This window comes from Sinohyriopsis cumingii, chromosome 6 (genome assembly GCF_028554795.1).
Source record: "Sinohyriopsis cumingii isolate HCF-2022 chromosome 6, ASM2855479v2, whole genome shotgun sequence".
Classification (NCBI taxonomy): Eukaryota; Metazoa; Mollusca; class Bivalvia; order Unionida; family Unionidae; genus Sinohyriopsis; species Sinohyriopsis cumingii.
In genome coordinates this window covers 87301593-87324274 of record NC_142966.1, presented here as the reverse complement: position 1 = coordinate 87324274, position 22682 = coordinate 87301593, and the positions used below count along the sequence as shown (strand labels likewise).

Sequence of the window (22682 nt, the reverse complement as noted above, 5' to 3'; positions counted from 1 at the left end):
GGAGGATATATATTTCCGAAATCGTATGTAATTTCCATAGAGTGTAAGTAGTGAATGGCCAAACACTAGAGGAAGGACAAGAAACCGTTTTAAGCAGGGATATATGAACGTAAATGAACAATAAATACAAGTATAAACAACTAATTATTTTTTAAAGCTGTTTTAAGCAAGGATATCTGAATCAAAATGAACAGTAAATACAATTATAAACAATTAATTACTTTTAAAAGCTGTTTTAAGCAAGGATATATAAATTAAAATGAACAGTTAATACAATTGTAAACAACGAATTATTTTTAAAAGCTGTTTTAAACAAAGATATATAAACCAAAATGAACAGTAATTACAATTATGAACAAAAAAAATTTGAAAGCTGTTTTAAGCAAGGTTATCTGAACGAAAATGAATAGTAAATACAATTATAAACAACACATTTTTTAAGCTGTTTTAAGCAAGATTATATGAACGTAGATGAATAGCAAATACAATTATAAACAACAAATTACTTTTTAAAAGCTGTTTTAAGCAAGAATATCTGAACGAAAACGAATTGTAAATACAATTATAAACAACAATTTTGTTAAATAAAAAAGGCTGTTTTAAGCAAGGTTATCTGAACGAAGATGAATATCAAATGCAATTATAAACAACACATTGTTTTTTTTTAAAAAAACTGTGATTTTTATCACTGACGCAAAAAGTGATTACATATGGGGTTTTCCATTGGCATATGAAATGTCAACTTTTAGAAATGGCAAATGACAATAATGGAAGAGTAAATATTTTATCCAATCTCATCTATTCATATAATTAAATACGGAATTTAAAAGTGAGTGAAATAAAGGTTACTCTTAAATATTGATAATTCACAACAACTGAAAAGTACAATTGTCATACAAGCTTATTTTCTTCCTGTTTGAACGTACATTTCACTGCGGCCTTTAATTTGTGTTTCCTTTTATTGAAATATTTGTATTTTACATCTGTCTTAATTTCTGTGAGAGCTACAAAGAAGGACGGAAAAGTACGATACATAAAGCGTTTCACTTACCTGCCACAGTGTATAACGCTGTTATAGCCAGTATGATGGTTACACAAAGATATAGATTCCATCCCAGAATAAGCCTCATAAAAATCGCCCCTGAATATATCTCAATCTGCAAGAACAAAACTAATAAGACTGCGCTATTTTTTTTTTCAATCTAACATGCCAATAGGGCATCTGTGCAAAGATTATGTCACAAACACAATTATCAAGTATAGTGATGTACTCAACGCGTATACTGTGAACATTCGTGATTGTTTTTATACGCGCATGCGCGAACAAGTCACATAAGTTAAACGCTACGCTAAGATTTTTAGACAGTAACTTTATGATTTGAACTTATTCATTAGAACACCTGCACACCTTTAATATTTTATAGACAGTTTAAACAACTTACATCCAACAATAAAATTTACATTTAATATGTCTAAAACTAAAGTATCATTTTTGGACGAAGAGATTGTGAAAAACGATAGTAATGACATCAATACCATGGTTCATGCTAAAAACACGAATATTCATCAATATGTTTAATATTCTTCATCCCATCCTAAATCATGTAAAAACGGGATGCCATATAGTCAAGCAAAAAGATAGAGAAGAATTATTTCGGATGACACTGTTTTTAAATCATCTTTGACGTATTTAGGTCATCATTTTGTAAATAGAAATTACCCTATTGACGTCATTAATACTGCTTTCCAAAAAGTATCTTCTCTTACACAACTTGAATCTTTACAATGTAAAATCAAAAGCAGACATGACAAAATCATTCGTTTTGTTATTGAATATAATCCATGTTTGCCTACTATATGTAATATCAACAGTGTTAAATCGCTATACGAAAGCAAACCCACATTTGCTTATAAAAGGACTAAAAATCTTACAGATTCCCTAATTAATTCTAAACTAGAAAAAAAAACATCATCTTAAAAGGGATCATCAACAAAGTGTAATAGATCTAGGTGTTCGCAATATTCTTTCAATAATGAAAATACTTCTTTCAATAGTAATGCATTATTACGTATTTCGTATTGAAATAAACTTTTAATATGCGTTGTGATACTAATTGTGCAACATCAAATGTTATTTATTTGATCACATGCAAAAAATGTGGCATCCAATATATTGGACAAACCAGTCAACAAATATCTAAACGTATGAACCAACGTAGATCAGACATAAATTTTTTTTATATCGATCAATCATTTTCGTCTCATGTTGTCGCACATTTTAACAAGAGTTCCCATACTGTGCAAGATTTCTCTTTTCAACCTATTATTATAGCTGATTCTGAGATGGAACGTCTGCTAAAGCAAATCTACTGGATTCACCGTCTTAATACGGGATATTTAAAAGATCTAAATTCCAAAACACTATACGACATTCATTAATCTAATTTATATATATATATATTACTGTCCCCTATTTACAATTATTTAAGAATATTTTTATAATATTCTAATTTACATAATAACTTCACTAGTGAAAGTATAAACTAATATCATAAAAAAAATGTTTACTAATTCTTTAAAATGAAAGGGCATTTAAAATTAATTCTCAATATATTATGATTAATTACTTATAAAATACTTGATTATAAGTAGCATGAACACCATAATGTTTTATTATATACATTGAGTTCTGATGAAATATTGAACATTCGTCAATGATATATCAAGGAATAATACTTTAAATGTGCATTATACGTAATAAAAATATTAATAAAACTGTTTATCTCTATTCATTGATATTTTTTTTGAGATAGTTATCAGTAGAGATATATGTATTAAGTATTTTTATGTATTAAAATATCATGAATATGTGTTATATATGTATATTTCCTTGTCAATTATTCGTTATTTTGTTTATGTCATTGTTTACATAATTGATCACTTAGAAACAAAATATATATAATGACGTAAGCAATAATATTGAAACCAGTCTGAATTCAGTCTGATGAAGCAATAAAGCGAAACCGGTCATACATCCTACGTGATGGTCTTGTTTATTTTATACTTTATATATCTATAATTCATTTTTAGGACGACGTGTCCTGAGAAAAAGTTTTGCTTGGATCATTCGTATTACATTCAAGGTAATTTGGTATTAAACATGTAACTAGACTTGCTTATTCCGAATTCAGTTTTGATATCAAGATGTATGGCTCTTCGACTATCATGAATTTCAAGCATCGGTGTGATCCTTATTTTTTTTTTTTTTTTTGGTGTGTGTGTGTGTGGGTCTTGATGTCTCTCTAAAATTTCCACACAAAAAGTACTCAATAAACACTGATATTTGTACAGGTAATTTCAACGGTCATTCGTAAGGAAGGTGTATTGTAGTAATAATACTCACTGAAATATTCGTAAGAATGTATTCCACCAGAGCTAGCACCGAAGAATAAATTCGTATTCGACGACCTCCAAACCGCTTCCGGAGATATTCTGGCATAGTGTAAGCCTACAAATATTTTCAAGTTAAAAGGGTCACTTGTATTAAAAATAATATCTAATTCTCTTTAATGGAAGACTGACATTATACAAAAAAGAACGAAATAGGAAATTTCCAGCTGACCTTACCTTGATGGAGAATAATTTTGATTAATTTTTTTCTGGCCATCAAGGACTTGAAGATGAAAAAATGCCCCCAAAATGAGGTTACTGGCGAAATGGAAGGGAAGGGAAGCATAGTTTACATCTAAAGTTCTCAGGACACTAAAATATTCAGCATATGGAAACAGTCAGACTGATTAATGCTTTAGATGCAGCTGTCAGATAGTTTTCTGACACGTCAATATCTTACTTCGTGGTGTAAATACACCTTATGATTGAATTTAACTGTCTTCTCTTTTTAGCAAGATGGCCTCGTGGTCAGATTTTAAATACTGTGTTACTATAAACTATGTACCAGGTATTAAACAGATTATTCTTAAAAGCTTAACAATGATAAAACCACTCTGATTGGTTAGCCCGCCGACACACAAACACCCATATCTCTCTCTCTCTCTCTCTCTCTCTCACACACACACACACACACACACACACACACGTACAGGGTAAAGGTTTTCAAAATCAAACATTTTGCAGAATAATGCTTACCCCACAAGCAACGTAGACAGGAACAAACAACCATCCCAACATAATCAGGAAATATACTGCCTAAAAAGATGACCAAGAAAGTTAACGCTATCATATAAAATACAATCTCAAGAAATATATCATGATAAATACAATATGTGCACATCATAATGTATCTCGCATAATCTTGTTCAAACGACATGAAGAAATAAAATCATCCTTGCTTGCGAAGATATAATCTCCGCTTTACACGATCCATATTACATCAAACAAGATGAGTTTTAAGTACCAATGTCCAGTAAATTGTGTAACTAGACGGGGACGTTTAATTTACCTGAACAATTTCAGTACATGTGATTTCCATGTACTTTATATGCCAATATACGGTGATAGATGCGGTTTTTTTATTCAAGCATACGAATCCCAAAAGATTATGGAAGATGCCGAAATATCCTCTTTGGGTACAGACCAACACATTGCTACCTGGTGTGCGCGATATTTCTGAGATTGCATCTGCCTATTTCCTATCGAGATATAACTTGTCATCTATTATGTCTAGTCTAGAATTAATTTTTATTTATTTATTTTATTTTTTTTAACAAATACATTACGTATATAAAACAGTTACTGTGGTGTAATAAACAATGTCGGTGAACATAAAATAAAGGGGAAATTATTTTTGGGGTGGATTAGATATTACTGAATCTTCAAAATATGTCTCAATGTCTCAATTAGCATAAATTAGCGAAGTCAAGAAAAATTATACTGTGGTTATTTTCAAGTTCTCTTCTCATTTGTTTCCTCTAATTATAATTATCACGCAGGCTGGATAAAGATGAACAGATGAACAGCCATCTATCTTATATATATATATATATATATATATATATATATATATATATATATATATATATATATATATATATATATATATATATATATATATATATATATATATATATATATATATATATATATATATATATATATATATATATATATATATATATATATATATATATATATATATATTATTTTTGCAACAACTGTTTCTTATGATACCTGACTGCGAATGAACTTAATTATGTAATAACAACAGACAAAACTATGTTGACGGCTATACATTTATATCGCTCTCTAATGTATCACCGTGTTTCTATTTATCAATACATATGTACATACAAACAAACAGTCAGAGATATGTAATAAACAATAGATACATGCACACATACGAACGGACACAGACAAAAAGCAGTAACTAGTTCACAGCATTATAAGTATGTGGCTGCTATAGTATCTTAATTCTTACTTTCGATTCCATCTCGAGAAGACAAAAAGTTGTTTGACGGGAAATTTTGGTCCATCCCCTCAATCATCACCTCCACCACATGTGGGCCTGCAACACCCCCCACCCCCATTGCAGTTGCGGGCGCTGCATGGGCGTCTGCTAAGCCACTGGGCTTTTCGCGTTATGTTAGGTGTATTAATACAACTTTAGACGCGTATCTCATAAGTAAAGGGTCACAAATATCCGAGTTAACTCCCTTGTTATTATTGATAAGGTCAATTGCAAATGTTTCTATTCAATAAAGTGCCCAGATCTGGAAGACCTGGTAAATAAACGGTCTTTTTTGGTTATGAATACATTGATTTTTACTAAATACAGTTTCATTTCTATATTCAGCAAGGGTTCTTCTGGTAACGTTAAGCATGTTAAAGGTAAAATGATCAGATGTCGTGTGCAGGCTATTGTTAGCCGCCACTGCAACCTTTATAAATTCCACCAAACAGCGTATAGGATTTTGGTTAATGAATGTATATCGAAAAACATCCCAAAAACAGAGACATCCGGATCTAGCAAGTCTGCCGAAGATGTTTTATGCGAGAACTTTAGCTTTTTTCAGTAAAAGCGTGAAGGCCTCATAGTGGTTAAAACAGCCACAGTTAATTACTACTGAGCACATAATTTGTTTTTCCCGTTCTCGAGATCACCTGGTACAATCAAGATTTTGTAATTAATAAAATAAACCTGTACTTCTGTTTGGCACGTTTAGCCATTACAAATATAGGTTGAAGCGTGCCTTGCATTTATATATATATATATATATATATATATATATATATATATATATATATATATATATATATATATATATATATATATATATATATATATATGTATGTATGTATATATATATATATATATATATATATATATATATATATATATATATATATATATATATATATATATATATATATATCCGTACAATGATATACTTTTATAGATATTTTCTACACACATGCCACTCGTAGATTGTCACAGAATATCCAGATATCGCCGCAGTTCCTGCTAACCCTATAAACATTGGGGCACCGATGTTGCTTGCGTAGATTGAGGCACCAATCTGTAAAATATATCATTTATGTAAATATGTATTTAAGAAACGGTAAAAGTATAGCAACTGTAATTTCTATGCCTTCTTTTGCAGATCACAAAACCTTTCCCACCACGTGACCAAGGGTCATTATGCAAAGAGCCCTCACTTATATGGTATGAAGTTTGGTAGGTGCATATGTACAAATGTCGTTATATATATATATATATATATATATATATATATATATATATATATATATATATATATATATATATATATATATACTGAAGAGTTTGTTTTTGTGAGTTCTCATGGTTAAACCATCGCTTTATTGCACATAATACTATTTCAGGGACATAAAGTTAAATATTTACGAATCCTAAACATTCTTAATATAAGCCTCATAAAACTATTGCTATCCTTTTATCACTAATATTTTATATCAATAAGTTGTGTAGCTACCACGATCATAATAAAACTCCAGAATTGCAAAAATCAATACAACAAAGGTTCGAAATGACGTAGACATCACAACTGGAATAATCTTTAGCATTTATTAGAATATTCGTTCCAACTGCTTAGCAGCTGGGCACAACTATTGTACTGACATAATTGGTATTTTCCAAAGGAAAGAAACGAAAGTAGATGATGATATGTCTATTTGTTTTATTGCTGTAATCCACAACTGTTTGAATATTAGCATCATGGTTACATATAGGAACCACTGAACTCCACCATTACTACGTATGGCTGTCTCACCTGCTATCTTAGTCTACTAATATCAAAGGTTTCGCAATTCATTAGCAAGGTATGAGAGGAGACTTGAAATGTAAATACTATTTACGGTAGTAATAAACAATTCTAAAACAGCAGTGACTCCTACTCACATGCAATTAAAATTATTATTACAACAATTTTCGGTATTAGTGACTCATCTGCTTTGCAATGGAAATCAAAATTGGAATCAATATTAAAAATGATAAAGTTCTGAAAAATGCAATAGAGAAATGAAATGATGGAATGTTAGATCCTTTCAAGACAAAAATCCACAGTTTTGATAATATTACAATTGTGATTTTAACCGTTATGCAAAGGAAACTCCTTTTCAAATAAATGACAACATTATTACAATTCAATTGTTCAACATGTGTGAAACAGAAAAAATTACTGTATCAAAGATAATCGATGCAATTGACTAATCCAGGGGACGGCAATTAGCAGATGATACATCGTTGTAATAATATAAAGTTAGTGGTTCCATCTGCCATGAAATGGAAATCTATTGCAATAATACTAGAGTAGTGGTTCCATCTGCCATGGAATCAAAGTCTATTGTAACTACAGTAATGGTTCCATCTGCCATGGAATAGAAGTCTATAGTAATAATACTACAGTAGTGGCTCTAACTGCCATGGAATGGAAGTCGATTGTAATAATACTACAGTAGTGGTTCCATCTGCCACGGAATTGAAGTCTATTGTAATAATTATACTGTAATGGTTTCATCTGCCATGGAATGGACTGCCATGGAATGGAAGTCTATAGTAATAATACTACAGTAGTGGTTCCGTCTGCTACGGAATTGAAGTCTATTGTAATAATACTACTGTAGTGGTTTCATCTGCCATGGAATGGAAGTCAATTGTAATAAAATTACAGGAGAGGTTCCATCTGTCATGGAACCGCTCCGGTGGCCTAGTGGTTAAAGCGTCCGCCTCGGATGCATGAGGTGGTGGGTTCGATGCCCTGCTGAGTCATACCAAAGACTTTTAAAAAATGACACTAACAGCTGCTTCGCTTAGATCTCAGCATCAAGAGGTTAGTGTAAGGTCTGGTTGGCCTGGTGTCAGGATAATGTGACTGGATGGGACATCATGCTACATGTCTGCGGCATGATGCTCCAGTACCAGACATCACTTAAACTGTCACACTGCAGACATCGTAGCGATACGACTTAAAAATTGTTAAAGCTACGTTAAACATCAAAATCACACACACACACAAACACACACACTCCATCTGTCACGGAATGGAAGTCTATTGTAATAAAGCTAAAGTAGAGGTTCCATCTGCCATGGAATTGATATCTACTGTAATAACACTACAGTAAATGTTCCATCTGCCATGGAATGGAAGTCTATTGTAATAAAATTAGAACAGAGATTCCATCTTCCATCGAATGGAAGTCTCCTCTTTAATCGACTTCATCATTGTTACAATAGTAGCTCCTACTTCAGTGCAGTTAAAACCACCACTGTAATAAAATAATACAATGTAATATTCTATTATAAACAGTAAGAGCAGGCTATGTCAGTGTTATTCAAGGCAGTAATTCACTACTGCAATAATATTACACTTTCGTTTCCAAATACCGTGCAATGGAAACCACTACTGAAAAAAAGTTCAGCCTTATTGTAATACTGACTCGATCTGTTGTGCAATGGAAACTGCTATTAACATTAAAAATGTTTAGTAATGCAATTTTCTAAACGAAACCATTTAAATGAAAGGATTATATATCAATTCATACCATACAACTGTAGCTGCATTACAATATCAGTTCAAACTGCTGTGCAATGAAAATTACTGTTGTAGTGCACTTCAGCAGTTGTACGATTGAGGTTTAACATGACGTGCTCAAAACCAGCAATGCGGTGTTTCCACAAAGACAATGATAGCTAATGTCATCTCAGTACGTTTTAGGAGAACATATATGCAATGTTTTCTGTTAACTCTGTTACCACAATGGTTAATATAATAGGATTACATCGTATACACTATTGTTAACATGTCACGACAGTAATAACGTTTATGAAGCAAAAAGATAAACAAACTTGTGAAAGGACGAGGAAATGTGTTGTCATGCTAACTGCAAATTAAATTTAACGCTATCACCTGATTACCTGATAATTATAAAATATATTATAAAGAACAACATCTGGAACCACTGTTGAAATACATTATGATTGTTATAAAGTCTAATCAATACACCCTCCTCGATCCAACTGTAAGTCTAGTCAAGTCTAATCAATACACCCTCCTCGATCCAACTGTAAATCTAATCAAGTCTAATCAATACACCCTCCTCAATCCAACTGTAAGTCTAATTAAGTCCAATCAATACACCCTCCTCGATCCAACTGTAAGTCTAATTAAGTCCAATCAATACACCCTCCTCGATCCAACTGTAAGTCTAATCAAGTCTAATCAATACACCCTCCTCGATCCAACTGTAAGTTTAATCAAGTCTAATCAATACACCATCATCGATCCAACTGTAAGTCCATGAAGGCCAGTTTATTCATCATTGCCTTTGTGCTAAAAAGGGGCAAATAATATTCGATATATACTTTGTAGATAGTCACCTAAACATTTGTTGTGTACCGGATTTGGGCTTTCTGTTTTTAAAGTGAAGATCACATTGTAGGTATCCTTACCCTTTTCTTCGTAACTCAAAAGGAGTTTTATTTATGTAAGTTTACATTGGTACTTTTATTACTCTTTAAATAGAAGAATACGTGTCGCGTACACGAGTCTATCACTTAAAAAGATCAATGACCAAAGTAACTTACTTTTCCTGAATGCACGACCAAAAAGAAAACGGAATCCGAACCAAAGTGTTTTCTCGAGGATGTCAATGATCCTGCTTTGGGTATGGCAAAGGAGGTCTTACATATACAGCATACAATGTAGACAACATTGTCAGAGTCGATATGGTCGCATATTATCATGCATATTTTCTCGGTCATGGAGATTGTCAGCTTTACTTCTAACGATTGGTCCTCCAATGCATGATCTCACAAGTATCCATCAGCGGACAACTTACGAAGAAATTTGATCTTGAAGCGAAGGTTTCTTTAGCGAAGCAAGGAATAAAACATATTTCCTCCAATACTTGTTAGAAGTATTTTTAGATAAAGGTTTTTTATTTATTTATTTATAAGTCAATATCTAATTCGGATAGGAAATTAAAATAATTGCAGGTTTATAAAACGATGGTATAAGAGATAACAAAAATTTCAGAGGGAAATGGCGCAAATGAAAAGGGAAGAGGGAGAAATCCAAACACTGAAACAAGAAAGAGAAATGCAATTGCAGTAAGATGAAAAGGAAAGAGAAAGGGAAAAATAAGCAAATGCAAATGGAAGAAAGGGAAATGCAAATGAAAACGCAAACAGAAGAAATAGAAAAATGCAGTTTAGATTAAAAGATTGATCGCAGGCTGAAAGTACTCTTTTCGTTTACACACAAGTTCAGGTTGTAATGTTCCCAGAAATATTAGGTTAGAACCCTCTTTTAAAGAGAAGGAAGTAGATCTATATTTTCCTCATTTTAAGAACTGCTGAATTTCTGCAATGGCCATTATTATTACAAAGTGTAATTATTGGCAAAGCTCGTGATGTCTACACTTCACTGTCGGTACGACAACGTGCTAATTCTGATGTGGTTAAAGGATGTATATTGAAGGGTTATGAGCTGACACATGATATATATCGACAGAGGTTCAGGAAATGTGGAAAAGAAACTGGACAGAAAATGTCGAATTTGCAAGGGGACAAGAACAATAGTTTGAGATGTGGTTCTAAGCAAAGAACGTTTTTCAAGATTACAATAACTTCCGACAACACGTATTAGTTGAAAAGTTCAAAAACTGCGTCCATAGTCACTTCAAGGCCTACCTTCATACGCAAAAGGTAGCAGCTTCGGAAAATACTACTCGTACAGAGGATGACCATTCCGTGACTCCACAAATTTTCGTTTCCCAATAAATCTTCCTCTCAGCAGAGTTTTTGTAGAAACCATCTCAGACTCGTGCGTGTACTTCTAAATCGCATTCTGGAATAACTTTAAGGAATCAAACTTCTGATAAAAATGATCATAAATCCTTATTACTTCTTATGTGCACTTACTGTAAGAAGAAATGGCAATTCATTTCTGATTGCTAAAGATTGAAAAATAAGAAAGAGAATAGGGACAGAGCTATTCGAATGATCGTATTTCTGAGACGTCATGGTCACGGTACTGTATTGAAATCAATAAATATATGGGTTAACAAACCACGGTTATATTGTATTATGGAGAATTATGAACCATTCATGTGTGATCGCTGATGATCGCATCGATTTGTCAAATCTATCATATCTAGCCGTGTCTCCAGTCTCAAAATCGTACTCGTATGGGTCGAAATGGTACCGGAAAACGAAAACATATTCATAATAATTCCCTCATTAGTGTACTTTATACACAACGTGCCGTCATCTTCCTATCTAATCAAAGTTGCGGACTGCGCTAGTACCTTGCAAGCGAGTCACGACAAAATATATATTTCCTTACGCCACAACTGACCATGACAGCGAATTAATTAGAATAAAAGCTTGACTATTGTACATTTCAACGTGAAAGCCTGGCGAGTGAAACCAGTACGCGTAATAAATTCGCGACTACCCGTTATGGAGATGATCTCGACGATTTGGTCGCTGGTCTTTTTAGAACTGCAGCATGTAAGATGTTATCAACGTCGCAGCCCTTCGTAAAACAACTCGGAATGAACGCTCTCGGTCCGGTAAAAAAACAAAGCGTTGGACTCAGCTAATAACCTAGCCAACTGAACGTTTTCTTATATAAAAGAACGAATGGGTCAACTGGTACCTAGGCGACTTCTTCGCCCGTGCATAGAGTTCCTGTTCTTGGAGTGCAAGCGCTCTCACGTCGGGCTGAATTTGGATAGTAAAACGTCCCGCAATCACAGATATGCTTGCACCAATCAAAAATAATAAATGATGCTGTGAACAACAGTTACAAGCATTAGCGTATTTTCCGCTCTCAGCATTGTCCGACAAGGTGATTGCCATTCTATTTGCGGGTAGTGGGTTAGCCCACAATCCACCGGGACTGGCATTGTGTGACGAACACGGAAAAGATAAAACACTAAAATTCAAATATGTATGACCCTGTATTTGTCATGGACGCTCCGGTAATGAAAGAAGAATCTGTCAGAGATTATTCATTTTATTCTTACGACGCACGAGGTCCCAATGACCATGGATGAATAGAATTACAAGTTCAAGATACCAGTCGTTATTTTCTGCCAAGTGAGACCTTCACTTAAATCGATTCGTACTCACCAAGGTCCCACCTTTCGCACAATCGCCTGGAAGAATCGATTTTTTTTAAAGAAAAGGGATAATGGTTCTTTTTAACAGCGAACGATACCACATCGATGGAAGAAAGAAATTGAACCATGTCTAGACACCGATGACATTCGTACGACAATTTTGGGATGGGAAAGGTACGGGACGAATACGCAATAATTGCTGGTCCATCTATGATGTTTCACATGAATATAACTAATGAACCGGAAATTAGATTTTTACAAGCTGCGGGGACAAGCAGCAAAAATTTTAACTGGGATTTGCAAATATGTCAATTAATTTATTTTCATGCGTGATTCCACTGGTCATGCAATACCAGACTGGGTGTCCTCTGATTCTAATATTTTCTAAAGTAATAATCGCATGGTTTTCCGCTATAAAGTTATCATAAATGTACCTGAGAGTAAAGTGTAACACAAAAAAATAAACTGATTTTATACCAGACCACATACGTGATAAAGTAGCATCTGGACTATATACGTCTAAGCCCCGAAACATATTTACATGCCTAAAATCCTCATCTGTTTAATGGTATCGAACCACGGGTTTTTTTTTTGAGTGTGCACCGATGCATCATCGAGACCAGTATGTCAGATAAAGATCTATATTGTTTTATATATTGCAGGCCCGCTGACGACAAAATGAAATACTGTTCTTATATCACCACGAAATTCTAGAGTGACATTATCTAGATAAGGGAGGTAAATATTTACACTGAATTGCACTTCGACGTCGTTACACTTTGTGAATTACACTCATGTTTAACAACTGTGTTTAATACAACAAAAAAAAGCCTCTGACGACGGTACAACTTACAACTGCTCTTGTAGTACCTGTTATCATTGTATATAGTTTATTAAATGTTATGATATGGTAAATTTTGTGTTGTCTTTTTTGGGAGGCGGGGGGGGTGGGGGTGGCTTTTAATGCAATTGGCCACCATGTATTAAGACATGCAATGACTATTTTGACAAAAGAAAGAAAAAACCCAGAGCATTAAATCGTCACTCTGTGAAAAGGTCACAGCGTGGCTAGGAATGAGTTCTTTCTCTAAAGGAGATTTGTGGAATGGATGCAGGATTATGTCGCGAGCCTCGGCTCACCTCGCTTACTGCTGATGTACAGTAGGAAACTTCACTTCTGCTAACTTAGTTAACATTGTCATCCTTAATTTAATACATTAAGTTTTGGATTTAGATTCTTGTATCTGACACATCTGTTTATATAGATGTGAAATTTGATAAACGTATTTGCATAGACTTAGACGAATTTGCATGCTTGTGTAGATATGAAATTTGATAAATGTACTGATTTTCAGAAATTAACATAATTTCTATTTTTAGTGATTTCAAAAAGGTTATAAGGTTTTGGACCAATGAGCTCACAAGTCATAGCTTGCCGCTGAATTCTTGATACACGACTGGTCCCAAAGAAATAACAATTACATTAATAATTTCTTGCAACTGGTACTGAAAAACTATTTTATCTACTTTCGTAATCAACGTTTTTTAATGATATTTTGATTTTGAAAAATGTATTTCGAATGTTTTTCATTCCAAAGGTGGAAAATACAGCCAAATCACAGTTACCGTAACCCTTGTTATTATAAACGCCATTGCCGTCGTGGTCGTTCATGAGTTTTTTCCTGTCATGTTTCATCCCAGCCTTGTCGAGGAAATTATATTCGCCAAGTAAGACAGAAGCATGTTAGATTTGAAGATATATTTCAGAAGTTGTTGGAGTTATTTGCATGTAATACGTGGTTTTTACCTACCTAGGGCTATATGTACATGTGGATTGGAGTATTATCATAACTTTCAAGATATGAACAACACTTTTAATTACGAAATTTAGTTGCTAATTTTTTTTAAACAAATATAAGGGCCATTATGAGGAATCAACATCCGTATGTCCCAGTCTCCACAATAAAAAAATTAATTTGTACCTAATGGAAATGGGTAAACATATTTACTATAAACACTAGAGTGCAGTTACTGCAATAACCGGTATTGCAGCTTTAATGTGCTAATATTGTATCGACGAATCTCGTTAGTTGCGTAAAATTCTGCATTATACGGTGTTGTAATAACTAACCAAGAAGACTATAGGGAACACCGTATCTAGCAGCTTGAACACGTACTGATATTTTATCAACAAATAACATTAGCTGTGTAAAATTATGCCTTACCAAACTTCATTATAATTATTGTTATCGGTATTTAGTGTGGGGTTCTTACACTCATGGTTCCCGACTTGTTCCTATTATTACGTCATTTGATTTTACTTACAATTGTAGTTGCTACAAAATTAAGTTAATTGTCTAGTTAACCATAAGACATTTGTACGCTAGTACACGATTTGCAGTATTACCGGAATCCAATGCATGGTCTTCCCGGCTAGAAAGTATCCGGCAGCATTCCCACGGTTTGGTCTGCACGTGGACTGCATAAAATGGAAATGACAATAATAATAATAATAATAATAATAATAATAATAATAACAACAACAACAACAATAATAATAATGATAATAATAATAATAATAATAACGACGTTTTTCTCGCAGATAAATATCACTGAATGAACTTTAAATCTCAAGCAATCAGAAGAAAAAAACTGATGAAAGGCCTTTATCTTAAAAAATGGTATCCATTTGGCATTGGCAAAAAAACGCTGCTTCACCTAACATTCAGCGGCTCTGGGTACAAGTATTGCTTGATAACCACGTTTTAAAACGTCACACATTTGAAATTTCTAAAACATGGAACTATACAACACAGTGATCAAAAGAGTTTTTTGTATGCATCTGTAGCAAAGCTTATTTTCTTTATACTTTCAAATAATTTATTATTGTTGTCTGGATAGAAAGAAATATGTCGCCTAACTGAAAGATGCACGAAACGTACCTTGAGAATAAATAAATAAATAAATAATCAAATAAATATACAAAATAAATAAATAAAAATATAAATTAATAAATAATTAAATAAATAAATAAATAAATTAAAAAATAGAACATCTAAATAAACCTAAGTCAATAATGTTCACGTTTCCAGAATGATTTGTAAAATATCTATTCCACAGAAACTCATGAGTATCATCGAAACTAGACAATTTCCAGAAAACTCTACTTACTTATTCAGCCCCTTAAAATAACTCATATTCTAAAATTGTCACAAATACTACAAAATAAATGCGCCTGTAGATTATGCCCTATTACTACCTAATAAATAACCAGGTAGACAATAGCTAGACAACCATGTTCTTGTTTATTTACAGTTGTGGGGGTTTCGGTGGTAATAGTTGCTTTTTGCTGGTTTTTTGTGATTTTTTTGTGGAAAAACACGGAACCTGACACAAAGATGATTTGCAAGAAGGAAGAAAACGTGATCTATTATAAACTTCCCTCTCAATTTGTCTTCTGAATTAAGACTGATCTTAGAGTTCACCAAACATTCCGCGGGCCGGGGTAGCGTTAGCTATTTTAGTATTGAAATTTGAAAAGTAAATTATAAACAATCACACAAGCTGATTTACCAAGTGAAGTTACCTTTATTGCTTGCCTTCAAACGTTATAAATATGGTAATATAAAGAAGGTCACACACGTCTAATTATAAACGAATATATTTGAAGAAAATGTCGTTCACGCTACAAACCGATTAACGTGACTTGCATACGATAGCACCTAAACACCTAGAACCGACTCAAAAGGTGCAGGATATTTATTAATAGAAAAATATATGAGAACAATCTCACCAAATATAAGCTCTTTTCTTTTCTGTGGCGGTCCTAACTTGTCTTTTTTTTCTTTCGTATTTTAGAAGCAATCATTTGGGTAACCTAGAAACGTGGATTTCTTTTTTGCTAGAAATGACCGATTGGTTCCAATTAATAAAGAAATGTCGGGCGCCTATGCATGTATTTAGAGTGTTATATACTTCACACACTCTTTGACACTTGCATTGAAAACTTTTCGTGACAAGTTGCTCTGTTCTGTCGCTCGGTAATTTATTAATAGGTCCCTTGAACATCATTTTATACTTCTCTTTAACATTATTTTATATTAGCGCTTAACATCATTTTATACTTCTGTTTTACATTTTTTTTATACTTTCCCTTAACATCATTTTATCCTTCCGTTTTAAATTTTTTTATAGTTTCCCTTAACATTATTTTATGCTTCCGCTTAACATTATATTATTGGATTGTAATATTTTGCATGAAAGCATAGCAAAGCTCAATATCTAAATACGCGAAAGTGTGCCAGTTAATCATTCTAAAGGCTCAATTCCTGAAATTCATTTTCACCAAATAGTTGTGTATTTCCACCTGTAAGTGTATATTTGCAAATATCATTTGATCCAATTCACGTATTATGTGTTGCTGAACTTCGGGGCATTTCATGTAAATCACAAAATCTACACTGGGGTATGAATGGCCCCTCAAGTTAAGTATAGTTTGATTGGATTGGTGGGGTGGGGTAGGTGATCCAAGAAAAATGTTAGTAAATTTCTCACATTTGAAGATCTGAAGCAGCGGATGCAAGCTTTTGGAAACAAAAGGACAAAACTTATTAGTAAAGCGATGGAGAGGGTAAATATGGAGATGGAGGATGTGAACCAATGATCTTTCAATCCCGAGTTTAAAAAGAGCGCACAGCAGCAGCTTTGTAAGAAACTGAGTCGCTCGTCCATGTATGAATTCCTATCTAATAATTTCGTGGAAAGGACGTAAGACATCCCTCAAAGTTCTGGAACTCGTTCCTTGTGTTGTCAATGTATCATTCACACACACAAACACACACACACACACACACACACACACACATACATAATGTATATAGCTTGCATATGTATATCCTTTGACCGCCTTAAAACTGTAACACTATAAATCTGCAATTCATCTTTAGACGGGGGAGAATATTCTCCAAAAGACTGTTTCCACATCTTTAGCTTTTTTAAAATATAGAGTAGATATGACTTATCTGCTAATCTGATATCTAGTTATATTAGTTGCAAGTAGTAAGGTGGGATACTATACGTACAATGGGAATTAGCATTAAAAACACCCTTGGGTCAATATACGTACAATGGAAATTTAACATGGCGAAAAATCGTGGATCAATATACGTACAAGGGGAATTAACATGGCGAAAAATCGTGGGTCAATATACGTACAAAGGGAATTAACATGGCGAAAAATCGTGGGTCAATATACGTACAAGGGGAATTTAACATGGGGAATAGAGTTTGGGCTTGTTTAGGGACAAGGGGATTTTTTTTAAAAAAAGGGGTAGGCAATTGAAAAGTCATTCTCTTTTCGAGAAATATGGCTGGCCCTGAAAAGGGCCTTTGGGTTTATGTTAATGTTTCCATTAACATAAAGGGCACCGCATTGGTCTTCTTCTTGTCCTTAGGCTGCGTCTCACTGTTGGCCCGTAAATCAGCACTCTTTTGAGACATCCTTGTCTTTCGACGTAGATCCTACGTATCCACAGACTGGTGTTTGTCCTGTGGACAACGGTCCACTTGGATCGGACATACATGAGCATGTCCGTCCTGAACATCATGGAAGACACAAGCGTAGAAGATTGCACATCAGTCCACATCTTGAAGCGACGAGAACAGGTGAATCAATGCAGTGAACTGCGCTTATTTATAGGTAGAGGTAGGATTGAAACGGATTGAGTTCATTCACCAATCCGAACACGCGTTACAAAATTCAGTCAGCCCGCATCCAATCCGAAGAGAGCAGTCTGTGACGTCACGTAGTCTATATAGATTCTCTAGCGCTTGTGTGCAGTCAATCTATGCGACAGTGATTCAACATGACGGAAACTCAGAAAACGATCCATTGGGGTGCACCAACAGGGGAGACTGCCCAAGGGAACCCGGACTTACTTTCAGAAGAGGTGAATTGGGATTTTGTGGATTTTCTCTCCTCGCAAGAATTTGTTCCGGAACCTTCGTTACCTTCTTAATTACCGCAAGTGGAGAATTTTAGACAGAGACAGAAAGAAGAATTGGAGAAATTTATACAACGACAAAAGGAAGCGGAACAAGCTTTTCTCCTACAGCAACAGCAGCAAGAAGAGGTAAGAAAAAACAACAGCAACAACAGCAAGAAGAAGTAGCAGCAAAGAAACAAGAGGGTGAAAATCAAACGGTCACGGTACTGTTGGACATTTTAGCGGAGTTAAGAAGTCTGAAACAAATGTATCAGACTTCTTTATTACGACCGAAGAGAATACGACCTTCCCGAGCTAAACACGTTAACCCTATGACTAAGCCTACCGTACCACCCTTAGTGATTTCAACCCAATCATCATCATCATCAACATTACGCAGTCCAGAAGTAGGCCTTGGCCGTGGCAAAGGCTTAAGGCAGTTAAAGTTGATTGCTTAAACTCACCCCTACACCAAAATAAAAAGGCCCTTTTCAGGGCCACCCACATTTCTCGAAAAGAGATAGCCCTTCAATTTTGCCAATAACTCAAAAAAAAAATAACCCACTCATTTTACCCTTATAGTACGTGTCTGTGTATGAGTTCGTGAGTGTAGCTTCTTATTTTAAAATCAAAAACTCAAAGACACTTACCTTGTATCATTAATTTATTCTTTTCTCCATTTTTTACAATCCAATTCACAATTCACAACAGAACACTTTAATTAAAAGTTCATTGACTTCTTCTGTTTCCTTGTTTAGTCTCTCTGTTTTTTGAATGTTTTCACCGTCACACTCTTTTTCTCTTCTTCTTCCTCCTCGCTTTCTTCCCTTCTTCTCTTCTTCTCCTGTTTCTTTTTCTTCACCTGTCTTCTTTCTTCCTCAGAAGAATCCCTTTCTTCCTCTGAAGAATCTCTCTCTTCTTCTGAAGAATTCCTCTTTTCTTCTGATTCCTCTTGTTTCTTTTTTGGGCAATCTGGAGACCAATGTCCTTTTTCTTCACAATAATAACAGGTATCTTTACTTTTGTCTTTTTTAGCCCCTGTTTTTTTTCTTTTTTGACGGTCTGGACACTCTGAAGACCAATGCCCTTTCTTCTGACAGATATAGCAAGCATCTTGACTTTTATCTCGAAAGGAAGGAGAGTAGTCCGTCGGCTGGTCTGAAGAGAATTTTCTAATGACCCCTCGCAAAGCTCTGACGAAACGTTCGATTTGGTTAGTCTCTTCCATCGTTGTGCTCGGCTTGAGAGTGAAATGAATAGTGAAAGGACAAGACACACACCCTTTTATATACGCTGGTCTGCCATGACTATAAATTAGTCTATGGTGTTTAAACTTGAGTCATTTGACGTTTTGCACTCAAGATGAAAAGATCCTATTCATTTGAGAATAAAGAAGAAGAAAGTAAGAGGCAGAAACGTGATCTATCGCCTCGTACCAGGGCTGAAATCTTGGCACAAATTCATGCCAGTGATTTTGAAGAGGACATGAGTGAACCAGAATTTGAAACCTCTAAACCAAGTTCGCCACCCTTAGTCAACCCTGAAAAATACTATTCCATTCGAGAGACGGAAACGCGCTCCTCTAGAAAATTTAGAACCACGGCTTACAAATACACGGTGAAGTTTAAAGATTTCAAGGCTGAAGTGCCGTTAGAGAAAGCAGAAGTGTTTATCACTGGGGTGTGGGATTCTCTGCTCACTGCACTCAAGCGACAATGTCAAAACAAAGAAGACGATCGCTTGAGACTTTCCATACAACACGACGGTTTGAAATCCCCTGTTTGGATCGAGTTTAGCACCCCTGCAGAATTGACCGCTTCCAAAGTCATGGACAAGATTCAACACGTGCAACAATCTAATGACCAGTTTGACATCACCGATGGAAAAGCCACATTGGACATGACCCACGTCTCTCCTCCTCAAGGGACCGGACGCAAAAAGATGTTATTGGTGAACGAGCTTCGCAGCATTAAGCGTAGCCTTGTCCAAATTCACAATCCTCATGACCAGATGTGTTTAGCCCGTGCCATCGTGGTGGGACGAACCTATGCCAACAAGAACGACACGGTAGAATGGAAAAGAACCTGGAACACTATTCAACGTTCCTATCGAGCCAAACAACGAAACGAAGCAGAACTCCTGTTGCAACAAGCTGGCCTGTCCAAAGACACACCCTGTGGCATTCCTGAGATGCAAAAATTGCAAGATGTCCTAGCTCCACGCTACACCTTGAAAGTGCACCCTCAAGAAATGCGCGGGTCTTTGTTGTTTCGAGGCCAAGATTTTAAGGACGGAAAATACATTCATGTTTATTATCACGATGACCATTTCGATACCATTACCACTATCACCGGATTCCTGGGATACGGTTATTATTGTGAGAAATGTGATTATGGTTATAACAATCGAGAGCAACACAAGCATTGTGGAATGAAATGTCCAGGATGTTTGGCCTCTCCACCCTGTCTGAGCGAAGAAACAGTGCCTTGTTCAACTTGTTTGCGTACGTTTGTCAGCCCTACCTGTTACCAACAACATTTGAAAACACAAGGTTCACAGCAGAAATGTGCTTGTCAACTCCTGAAATTGTGCCCTACCTGTGGACAAGGCATACTTACTAATAATGCCAAGGCACACGTATGTCGAGGAAAGAAAAAATGTCACATTTGTCACCACATCGTGGACTTGGAACACCAATGCTACGTGCAAAAATACCAACCCCCACCAGAGAAAGAGGACGGTCACAAGAAGAAAGGCAATTTGATCTTTTTCGATTTCGAATGCATGCAAGAGACCGGCATTCACATCCCTAATTTCTGCGTGGCTCATCGAGCGTGCGAGAAGTGCATTCAAGAACCTATCTTCAGTCATTGCCCTCACTGCAGCAAGATTCCCGGAGGGCGTGAAAAAAATTTTCAGGGACCGAACACGTTAGCCGATTTCGCTCGATGGGTCTTAGACCCCATCGACAAGACGTGGAGCCAAGAGGACATCGAACGTTACGGAGATTGTCATCGTCATGCCACGGTGATGGCTCACAATTTTTCCGGATACGATGGACAGTTTCTTCTCAGATACTATACGGAACATCGCACCGAACGTCCTAAAGTGACTTTGAACGGAGCCAAAATCATTTTCATGCAAGTGGGACAAGTGCAGTTTAAAGATTCGATGAGTTACTTGGCCATGCCTTTGAGTCGAATGCCTAAAACGTTTGGAATGACAGAAATGGCTAAAGGGTACTTTCCACACTTTTTCAATACGGAAGCCAATCAACATGCCGTTCTACCCCATTTACCTGAGGCTCACTATTACGACCCCGACAACATGCGTACCGAACAACGAGAAGCTTTCTACGCTTGGTACCAGGCTCACGCCTCGGACCCTTTTGACTTTCAGGAAGAAATGCTAAAGTATTGTCGTTCCGACGTGGACATTTTACGGCGTTGCTGTGGAAAATTTCGAGAACTGTTCATGGAACACGGAGGGGTCGATCCTTTGAAAGAAGCTTGCACCATTGCCAAAGCGTGTTCCTTAGTGTATCGACAACGATTCATGCCTGAAAAGACTGTGGCTGTCATCAGTCCTCAAACGACCCACTATGTCAAGCGTCAATACTCGGTCAAAGCCCTACGTTGGTTACATTACTTGTGCGACAAGGAAGACAAGTGGATTCAGCATGCCCGCAACGGAGGGGGTGAAAAGACCATCGGAACGTATTCGGTCGATGGCTGGGACTTAGAAAACCCCAAGATCGTGTACGAGTTTAACGGTTGCTTATTTCACGGATGTCCCGTCTGTTACCCTGACCGTGACACTAAAAATCAGTTTTTACAACGAACCATGGAAGACTTGTACCAGGACAATTGTCAGCGACGCCTAAAGTTAGAACAGCAAGGATACCAAGTGGTGGAAATGTGGGAACACGAGTACGATCACCGAATGAAAACCGATCCCGTGTTTAAACGCCTCGTGGAAAGTTACCAGTTCATGGACCCGTTGAACCCGAGGGATAGTTTGTACGGAGTAAGGACCAATGCCACCTGTTTGCTGTACCAAGCCGACGAAGAGAAAGGA

General features: G+C 35.5%; 1 protein-coding gene across 1 annotated transcript in view; it reads right to left on the bottom strand.

Annotated features, from left to right (window-relative positions):
- Positions 1 to 22682, bottom strand: part of LOC149797387 (sodium/glucose cotransporter 4-like) — a 45199-nt gene that overhangs the window by 7874 nt on the left and 14643 nt on the right. The window contains exons 2-6 of the mRNA XM_089960752.1: positions 15029 to 15100; positions 6429 to 6533; positions 4147 to 4206; positions 3404 to 3508; positions 1052 to 1157 (exon numbers count right to left, since the gene is read on the bottom strand). Of these exons, the coding sequence (XP_089816878.1) occupies positions 1052 to 1157; positions 3404 to 3508; positions 4147 to 4206; positions 6429 to 6533; positions 15029 to 15100 (448 nt within the window). The remainder of the gene's footprint in view (positions 1 to 1051; positions 1158 to 3403; positions 3509 to 4146; positions 4207 to 6428; positions 6534 to 15028; positions 15101 to 22682) is intronic.